Below are 10,653 nucleotides of genomic sequence, written 5' to 3' on the forward strand. Positions count from 1 at the left end.
AAACAGCAGGGTGATGAGCAAAGCCCAATGCTGATTGATTTTATAAAACATAATATTTGAGAATTATTGTATGAAATACAATGTGAATGAAGAACAGTGAAATATAATGTAAATAAACTTTAAATAAGCAAAAAAAAAAAAAAAAGATAGAAGAAATTGGACACACTGGGGACATGGGGGATAGAGTTGCCATATAAGGACTGTCTACAAGTCCAGAGGCCAAGAAATGACCAGATAGACCTTCAAGAAGGGACAGACGTGGCTGAGACCTTGATTAATTTCTAATCTTTACAGCCCCCCATGGATTTTTGTTACAGCACAGTTACAGGTAACTAAGAAAGAAGGCAATAAAACACAGACCACATGATTAGAATCTATGCGAATTCCCCCCCCCCTTAAGAATGTTTGTAGGTAATGTTTTGTTTCACTGAGCTACCGGGGAGATACCTTAGAGAGTTGGTAGAACATCTTCATACAAGTGACCAAGTGACCTCCCTATATTTATCAAGAAGTTGGCACGTCTCACCTCAACATGGCACACATGCAGTGAATTCCACAAAGAAGCCTTGTGTTTTCAGATACAGGTGACTTAAAACATGGTAAGAAGTGAGTGGGCATGTACAGAAGGTTGCTATTGCTACTATTAAGAACAGAGGGAAAGGACAAAGGCAGGTGCCTGTACTTTATCAACTCCAGTCCTTCCACCGGCTCTGGCATTCTAGGCCATATATACCCATCTTTCCTTTGACTGCGCTGGGCGATTCTGCACATCATGAAGTCTTTTTTTTTTTTTTTTAATTTTTTGGCTGTTTCAAACTAGAAAATGGCTACGAGTGACGAAATATCAGCAAAATCATTGCAAGGAGCCCCCTCTATTTATGTCATTTGTCAACCCTCTTGCCTCCTGAACTTGACAAATATGAATTCTCACTCCAAGTGGCGCAGAAGTTCTGGAGAAGAAGGGGAAGAAGAGCTGATTTCCCACATCCCAGAGTCTTTCTGACAGACCTACTTAATCAAAGAAATTCTCCAAGCCAAGCAGTAGAAACTTCATGGCAGACAAGGGCAAACGCATAGGTCACCAGAAACATTCTTAGAAATAATTTTGTTGAAGAAACAGTCAATTTCAGGCTCCTAGCAGAAAAACAATAGTCCCGGAGAGATCTTTTGACCTCAAACCATAAATCAAGTTAAATATCTAAAGAACAAAACAAGACACACCTAAAGGAAATCCTCAAACCTCCTTTGGAGGTTTTGTACACACCCCCACCACAGAATTGTTGTTGTTTTGTGTGGTCCCTCCAGCTGATGTAAGCACCAGAGTCTGTAAATCACACAGGGAACACCCATTTTTCTTCTGCAGAGAAGCTGGTGGACTGGGACAACCCACATTTAGGTTGGCAGGATACATCCTTTTCACTAGGCCACCAGAGCTCCCTCCACTGTGCAGGGGCTATCAACTCTCAAGCAGTTCCCCTGTCAACTTATTTCACACTCCAATTTCTATTTAGCTACATTATGGCCAGCAACCAAACAGGCAATTAGTTATTTATGCAACTCTAGGTGCTGGTGCATATATTTGAATGATAGTGGTATACCCTGGACTTCCTTATATGCATATGGATATTACTCTGTCATTCACAACATTGCATTTCAAGATAGATCTAGAAATTACTTTTTTAACTGTGAAAGCAACACCATTCTTCCTCATCTTTTCATTAGATTGTCTGACTCAAAATGCCCCATGCCAGTCAGTCCATCTCATTTCGCCAATACCTAGTACGTGTTCTTTTTCTTTCTTAACAATTTCCAATTTTTTTTTATATTCATGGTTCTCACATTCCATGTTCCAAACACTAGTGTCTGCTTACAGCTGTTCCTCCTCCTTTGTGTTTCCCTATTTGAGGGCTCAGTCTCAGTTGCGATATCTGCTGGTCTACAGGAGAATTGATGCCTTTTAGCTGTGGTGCAGGATAGGATAGCTATATGTTAGAGTGTATTATGATTCAGGCCATGGTCTTTGCAATCACTTGCTATACATCAGAGAGCTGAACAATGACTAGAGATGATAGGAGGAGAATTGATGCCTTTGAGCTGTGGTGCTGGAGAAGAGGAGGCAAGGATTATGAAGCTTCGTCTTACATACTTTGGACATGTTGCAAAGCGGGATCAGACCCTGGAGAGGGACATCATGCTTGGGAGGGTGGAAGGACTGCGCAGGAGAGGAAGACTGTCGATAAGTTGTATTGATTCAGTGACTGCGGTAATATGGGTAGGTGTGTCAGAGACAATAATGTTGGCTCAGGATAGGGCAGGGTTCAGAGCTGTTGTACATATTGTCATTAAGAGTTGTAGGTGACTTGACGGCACATAACAACATTTATGCAACTATCCAATTAAAGTATATCTCCCCTGGATAAACAGCAAGTTCCTCGATTTTGTCTATTTTACTGAATGACTTAACTAAATTAACAGGTTTTGAGTGCAAGAATTTCCAAGTAGTCATAACTGTTCATGAATACCAACACAGAGAGAAAAACAAAAGTTCTTTAGTTGGCTTAGTCCATAGCGAGCTACATTGCTAATGTAAAACCTCAAACGTATTGCACTGAGTCTGAATTAATTCACAGCTGAGCCTCCAGTGATTTTTTGAGGCTACAAATGCACATAAGGAGATTGCCTATCTTTCTTCTGTGGTCAAACCACCAGCCTCCGGGTTGATCTCGCAACTCCTCACCCGCACTAGGCTAACCTAGGGGCCACCAGCAAAAGCACTAGTGACTCCACATGCAAAAGATGGGCAGTTTCCTGCAGCTGATTTACTGACTTGAAAACCCACAGTGGAGGTCTGCAAGCAATGAGTCAACAAAAAGCAAACTTGTTCCAGTGGAGTTGATTCCAAACCATCAAACCTGTCCAGTCAAGTGGATTCCAATTGGCGGAGATGTCACAGTGTGGAGCTGCTCCATGAGGCTTTCTTGGTTGTCATCCTGTAGTGGTGGCATTGTTGTTATGGTGGTTGTGTGCCATCCAGTCAAGTACAACTCATAGTGACCCTGTGAACAACAGATCTGAGCCCTCTCCTGTCCTGCACACGCTTCATTGTCTCTGACACTCTTGGCTCCGTTGCTGAAGTAACTGGTTCAATCTATCTTGTTGGGGGTCTTTTTTTCTTTTGCTGACCCTCTACCTTTCCAAGCATGATGTCTCTCTCATACCAAGGAACAGCCCAAAGTAAGTGAGGGAAAGCTTCACCATTCTTGCCTTGAGGAAGCACTCATGCACCTTCTCTCAAATACATCAGCTATGGTAATCCTGTTGTTAGCCTATCACAAACCTCTTTTTATCAGCCACGGTCTCCTTCCATCCTAGTTCACTCATTCCCACTCACTGCCCAAGGATTCCAACTCAGTTCTCTCAGAAGCTTTAATCGGGTTTCTGAGGAACTGCTCTTGGATTCCAACAGTCAGAGGACTCTAACCAAGTTTGGGTGGGCAGCACAGTGCCCTAATTACTGTGCCACCGAACTCCTTCTAGCCAATTTAAGAGCTCTCCTTTCCAATCTGGGACCTCTGGTAAGGAGCAGCACTACCACTGGATAGGCATGCTCCCTGGGACTTACAGCCTTTGAAAAACTGCTGAAGGGTCAGCTGAGATGGTTCCAACTCAATGGAACATATCTGTTCAAAGAGTTGGTCTTATCTAGTTCATTCAGCACACGGCTGGACATTGCAGGCACATTGTAGTGGGACACAGCAGACAGAGGGACTTGGCCTCTACTAAGTTTATATTAGAGCATTTACTGAAATGGTCAGCTCTCAGAGAGAAAATGACAAAAGAAAACGAAGAAGTGTATGGTTTTGATTTTCAGTCTTTAGAAAGAGCATAGAGAAGGACTGGGAGTCACACTCACTCTTGTCTAGTTTTCCTCTGCTGTCCTCGGGGTTCAAAGATTGCCAAGATAGTTGGCTTTTTCAGTTAATTCAGGCAACGCCTGGATGAACAACCAGGGGCAAAGTCCAAGAATTGTTTTTACTCATTTGTCTTTTTCCGAAACTGGATCGCAACATAACCCTGATTCAAGAACTACCACAACCTCAGCTCACGTGGGTGAGCGGTTACAGAGGTCTGGAGCACGCCTGCAGCTAGGGACAGAGTTCAACCCACCTTCCAAGTCGGCAAAGCCAAGCACCACATCAGACGCTCTTCCCTGCCTGTCCTTGACTTCCAGAGCTGTAATGGTGCAGCCCCAGGAGATGATGTCCACTGTCAGCAGGTCTGACTGCAGCTGGAACTTCTCCACTGTTCCTGCCCCCGACGGCAAGTCTCCAAACACGGATCTGGTCACCGAAGCCATGAGGAAAACTCAGGAGTGCAAGCAGCTCCCAGTCCTTCAAACTCCTGCCGCCAAGCCCAGAACTCCACAAGCTCACGGCAGCATGTGACCTGGATCAGACTCCTCCCCTTCTTTGTCTGGGTTTAGTGAGTGACCATTCCTGATAGAAAATAAAAAATCTTATCATTCGTTTGACTGAGCATGACCTGAAGGCAAAATTTCCACCCAAGATAGCAGTTCTTTCCCAATGCCAAGTATGGTTGCATTGCATGCTGGGAATAGTAGTTTTTGGGAGGTCAAGTTGCATTATGGGATTCGTAGTCCTTCAATAAACTGAGAGACGGCGATAGTTCTAGAAAGGCTTCAGGTCTTTTGTACATAGGGTCGCTGTGTTTTTGCGCTCTACCCCACGGCAATCAGCAGCAACAGTCCTTCAAAGCCCAAATTGTTTTACCCTCTTGTCTGACACCCGGTTTTTAACACATATGAACTATTCCTTAATGTTGGTGGAAAAGTGGACAGAGAGCAGAGTTAGGGACAGGGGAGATGAATCATGGCAAAAAATTCTGGTTTTACCTTAACTATTTGATCCAGAATGGGAAGAAGAACCACTATAGTTGTTATTTGTCCTTGCGTCAAAATTTACTCATAGCTCCAGTAGGTTTTCAGAGGCTTTACATTTTAAGAAAGGAGATTGCCTATCTTTCTCCCACGGAGCAGCTAGTGGATTGGAACCACTTGTCTTTATGTTGGCAAACTCCTTACCCTAGAGTTGCAGTGGTGATATACTGTGGAGTCGGAATTGACCCATAGCTGACACTCCAGAGGATATTCAGAGGCATTTAATCGCAGGAGAGGAGATGGCCCATCCTTCTCCCTCAGAGCACCTGGTGGCCTTGAACCGCGTGCCTTCAGAATTGCAGTGCAGCTTCTTGCCACTAGGCCACCTATCGCAGACTTCTTGTGCAGACTGACTGAAGATTTAGTCTGTTTGCCCTCCAAGACTGAAGCCCTAGTCATGTTTCTGCTGGAGTCTCTTCAGGTAGATTAAACCAAATCAACCTGTTGCCCTCCAGTAGATTCTGAATTATGGTGACCCCAAGAATTGCAAAATGGAAATGTGTTTTCTTGGAGGAAAGTATGCACCAGGCATTTGGTTCTGTTATACATACAGTCTCTATGAGTTGGACTTTGCCCAGACCCAGGCTGGAGTGTTCTGCCTCTCCGCCTGGAGGTATGTAGAGCCAAGCCATGCCGGGAGCCTTGTGGAGCCCCAGCACCTAAACCCAGGTACACAACCACAGTAACTTGCTTCAACAGCACCCAGAAACATGTAGGGGAGCTTGGAGGCTCAAAGAACTATCTTTAAGGGGATAACCAGACTTTGGATAGGAGTGAGAGGAACCAGAGCCATCATTTTAGTGGTTAGAGAACTGGTGGAGACGGGTGGGGCTGGGGTGAAGGTATGAAATAGCAATGCTGAATTACCAAATTTATCTATCTATTCTGTACTTTTGTCTTTGCACATTGCAGGTCTCAATAGCGTGTTGTTATTGTTGTTATGTTCCATCAAGTCATCTGCATTTCATAGCTCTGAACCCTGTCTATCCTGAGCCAGTTTCATTGTCTCTGAAAGATTTAATCCCATTTTTCCAGTCAATGAGTCAATCCATCTCATCCAGGCTCTTCTGCTTCTCTGCTGTCCCTCCACACTTTGAAGCACGATGTCCATCTCCAAGGACTGGTCCCTCTTGGCCACACGCCCCAAGTATGTGAGACAGAGCTTCAAAAGCCTAGCCTGGTTTTACCCTCCCCAGGCCAGACCTGTTTGTTCTCCTGGCAGTCCACAGTATGTTTAACACTCCTCCAGCACCACAATTAAAAGGCATTGATTCTTCTTTTATCATTCTTAGTTATTGTACAGCTCCTAGATGAATAGCAAGTATTTGCAAAGACCATGTCTTGACTTAGGCGCACATGTCTCCAGACTGATATTCTTACTCTCCAGTACTCTAAAGAGGTCCCTGATAGCAGACTTTCCCAGTGGAATTCATCTCTTGATTTCCTGACTGCTGCTGATGCAAAGAGTATTGATTGTGGAACCAAGCAAGCTGAAGTTATCAACAATCTCAATCTCTTCTCCTCCCATCATGAAGCTGCTAACTGGCCCAGTGATGAGAATCTTTGTTTTCTTGATGTTGAGCTTCAGTCCATATTGAAGACTGCAGTTTTTGACCTTCTGTGCAAACGCCTCACGTCCTCTTCAGTTTCAGCAAGCAAGGTTGTGTCATCTACATAACACAGGTTGTTGATGAGTCTTCCTCCAATCCTGATGCCACATACCTCTTCATGAAGTCCAGCCTCCTGAATGATCTGTTCTGCACATTGATTCAAAAGGTATTATGAACTATGCAGTGTTTCCCTGCTCTGTTCTGATAACTGCTTCCTGGTTCAAGTATAGGTTTCATATAGTGTTCTGGGATCCCCATTTTTCTCATGTATATATCATTTGTTCTTTTGGGTATAACACTTGTCTGTCAGACACTGTACTAAAAAAGCAGAACTCCTAAATTTAGACAGACTAGGAAGAAGAATTGGTCATCCATTTCCTAAATAACAGGCCTTCAAAAATATTATGTACTATAGAGCACACTTAGACTATTAGATATAGCAGTGGAAACTGAGCCTTCTTATTGGGAAACACAGAAGTGAGGAATTGTTGCAAACAGCCACTAGTAATTGGAGTATGGAACATACGAAGTATGAATATAGGAAAACTAGACATTGTTAACAAAGAAATGGAATGCATAAATACTGACATACTGGATGTTAGTGAGCTGAAATGGATAGGCATGGGCCACTTTTAATCAGAAAATCATATAATCTACTATGGCAAAAATGAAAATGTGAGGGGGAAATAGGGTTGCATTCATACTCAAAAAGACCATTTCTAGATCCATCCTGAAGTACAATGTTGTCACAGGATACTATCCTTATGCAAACAAGGAAAACTTGTTAATACCACTATCATTCAAATATATGCACCAACAACTAAAGTCAAAGAGAAGAAAATAGAAGATTTCTGCCAACTTACATACAGTCGAGATTCATTAATAATAACTAGTGACTGGAATGCAAAAGTAGAACAAGGAAGAAGGACCAGTAATTACAAACTATGTCCAAGGTGACAGAAATGAGGCCAAAGACTGAATTTTGTACAATGTTTTATTCATTGCAAGCATCTTTTATAAGAAACACAAATGATGACTATACTCCTGGGCCTCACCTGATGGATTAAACAGGCATCAGATTGATTACATATATGGGAAGAATTGTTGGAGAAGCCCAATATCAGCTGTAAAACCAGACCAGATGCTGTCTGTGGAACAGACCATCAATTACTCATGTGCAAGTTCAAACTGAAACTAAAGAAAATGAAAACAAATCCACAAAATGATGTTGAATCTATCCCATTTGAATTGAAAAAGCATCTTAAGGTTTGAGGCATTGAACACTAATGAAGACCAGATGAGCTATGGGATGATATCAAGAATATATTTTGTGAGGAGAACAAGGGATCATTACAGAGACAGAAGAAGAAGATAAAGATGGATGTCAGAGGAGACTTTGAATATTGCACTAGAATGCTGAGAAGCCAAAACAAAGGGAAGAAAAGAGGAAGTGAAAGAGCTGAACAGAACATTTCCTAGGGCAGCTCCTGAAGACCAAAGCAAAGTGTTGTAATTAAACGTGCAAAGAGCTGAAGTCAGAAAATCACTACTCCAGAAAGAATTGGCTGACACAGAACCTTTTCAAGTGTTCTATATGATAAAGAACCAATGGTGATGAAGGAGGAAGTTCATGCTGCTTTGAAGGAACTGACAAAAATAAGACCTCAGGAATCGATGGAATACCAATTGACCAATTTTGCCAAAGAAAAGCAGCCCTTGATATGCTCACCAGGTTGTGCCAAGAAATCTGGAAGACAACTACCCGGCTGCCTCACCGGAGATTTGTATTTATTCCTGTTCCCCAAAAAGGTGATCCTACAGAATGTAGAAATAATTTAAAAATATCACTAATAGAACATGAAAGCAAAATCTTGCTGAAAATTATCCAAAAACCTCTAGAACATTGACAAAGAACTCCCTGAAATACAAGCTGGATTTAGAAGAGGCATGGCACTATGTCAGATGGATCATGGCTGAAAGAGAGTATCAGAAGGATGTTTATTTGTGTGTTATCAGGTCGACAAAGACATTAGACTGTGTGGATCACAACAAACTGTGGCTAACACTGAAAAGAATGAGAATCCCAGAACACCTGATACTGTTCATGCAAAACCTACACCTAGACCAGGAAGATATTGTATGACTAGAGCAGGGGAACACCACATGCTTTGAAATCAAGAAAGGAGTGCATCAGGGATGTATGCTTTCTTTATACACATTCAATCTATATGCAGAACACAGTTTTCTATATGAAGAAAAATGTGGCATCAGGATTGGAGTAAAACTCACCAACAACTTGTGTTATACTGATGACACAATCTTGCTCACTGAAACTGAGGAGAACTTTGTTGCAGAAAGTCAAGGACTACAGCCTTTAATATGGATTACATCTCAACATCAAGAACACAGAGATCCTCACTACTGGGAAATATAATGATAAACTGAGAAAGGACTGATGTTAATTATTTCCTCTTGCTCAGATCCACAATCTTGGCACCAAAAGTCAGGAAATCAAAAGACAAATTACACTGAGAAAGTCTGCTGTCAAGGATCTCTCCAAAAAAAAAAAAAAAAAGGATCTCTCCAGAATGCTAAAGAGCAACTATGCAAATCTAAAGACTAAGGTGCACCTGACTGAGGCCATAATCTTCGCACTCACTTTCCATCCTTCTAAGGATGACAGAAGAATAGGTGCCTTTGAGTTATGGTGCTGGAAAAGAGTACTGAACATACCATGGACTGTCAGAGAACAAACAGGTCTGTCTTGGATAGTAAAACCAGGTTGCTCCTTGGTGGCAAGGATTTTCAAGCTCCATCTCACATATTGTAGGCATGTTGCCAAGAGAGACCAGTCCTTGGAAGGACATTAAGCTTGGAAGGATAGAACAATCAATGCAGGAGAAGACCCTGGATGAGATGAATAAACCCAGTGACTGTGGCAATGGGGAACAGGTGTATTGGAAGTGGTAAGGTTAGCTCAGGATAGGGCAAGGTTCAGAGATATTTTTTCATAGGATTGCTAAGAGTTGCAGGTGACTCAATGGCACATAACAAAAACATCAACAAGTTATGGGGAGCTCTGGTGGTCTGGTGGTTAAAAGCTTCACTGCAATCCCAAAGGCATACAGTTCAAATCCACCAGCTGCTTTGCAGGAAAAGAATGGACAATCTCCTAACTTGCAATTTACTGAAAACCCGCTGGAGGGTCAGGTATGGGTCAGTTCCAACTTGATGGCATGCAACAACAAGAGTTATGTGAAACTTTATCTCACAAACTTTAGGCATGTTGTTAGGGCTGCTCAGTCCTTGGAAGAAAATATCGTGTTTGGAAAAGTGGAGGGTCAGCAGAAAAGAGGAAAACCCTCAATGAGATGGATCGACATAGTAACTGTTAACAATGGGCTTGAGTATATCAGAGATAATGAGGACAGCACATGATAGGATAAGGTTCAAACGTAGGACACGGTTCAGATCCATTGTTCATAGGGTTGCTGTGAGTCATGGTTGACTAGACGATGCCTACCAAGTTGAATGCAAGTGATTTGTGCAGTACAGATACTTCTCCAACATTTATTACTTGCTGTCCTGTTAAATTTTACCACTGCTACTGGAACGAGTTGGTATCTCATTGTGGTTTTGACTTCCATCTCTCTTGTTGCCAGTGATTTGGAGCATTTCTTCTGGTGTCAGTTGACCATCCAAATGTCTTCCTCTGTGAACAGCCTTTCTATATGTGTTGTCCATTTTGTAATTGGGTTATCAGCCTTTTTTTTGTGGAGGCCCTGTATGCTTTAAGTGCATACTTTAAGCCAGTGTATACTCTGGGGAGAAGAAAGATACTAAAGTCTTTAATTCATAACACACTTTATTTGTTAGTCAGAATTACCTGAGAAGATTTCTATTTTTTTAATGCATATTCACAGACCCACCTGGAATTTCTGATTTGATGATTCTAGAGTTAGACTCAGGTATATAGTCATAGGTTTTCTAGAATCAAACTTTTAATGTTCTTTTTTTTTTAAATTTAGGTTATTTTTCATTTCAATGAACATCTACAGAGATTTTGGGATTCCATTCATTCATTGT

At 42.0% G+C, this 10,653-nt stretch overlaps 1 protein-coding gene across 1 annotated transcript in view; it reads right to left on the reverse strand.

Annotated features, from left to right (window-relative positions):
- GALM (galactose mutarotase (aldose 1-epimerase)) overlaps positions 1-10,653 on the reverse strand; it is a 110,902-nt gene that overhangs the window by 98,441 nt on the left and 1,808 nt on the right. Inside the window, exon 3 of the mRNA XM_006882341.1 lies at positions 4,168-4,365. Coding sequence (XP_006882403.1) covers positions 4,168-4,357 — 190 coding nt within the window. The 5' untranslated portion in view covers positions 4,358-4,365. The remainder of the gene's footprint in view (positions 1-4,167; positions 4,366-10,653) is intronic.

This window comes from Elephantulus edwardii, unplaced genomic scaffold (genome assembly GCF_000299155.1).
Source record: "Elephantulus edwardii isolate Elephantulus edwardi_28Jun2011 unplaced genomic scaffold, EleEdw1.0 scaffold00019, whole genome shotgun sequence".
Lineage (NCBI taxonomy): Eukaryota > Metazoa > Chordata > Mammalia > Macroscelidea > Macroscelididae > Elephantulus > Elephantulus edwardii.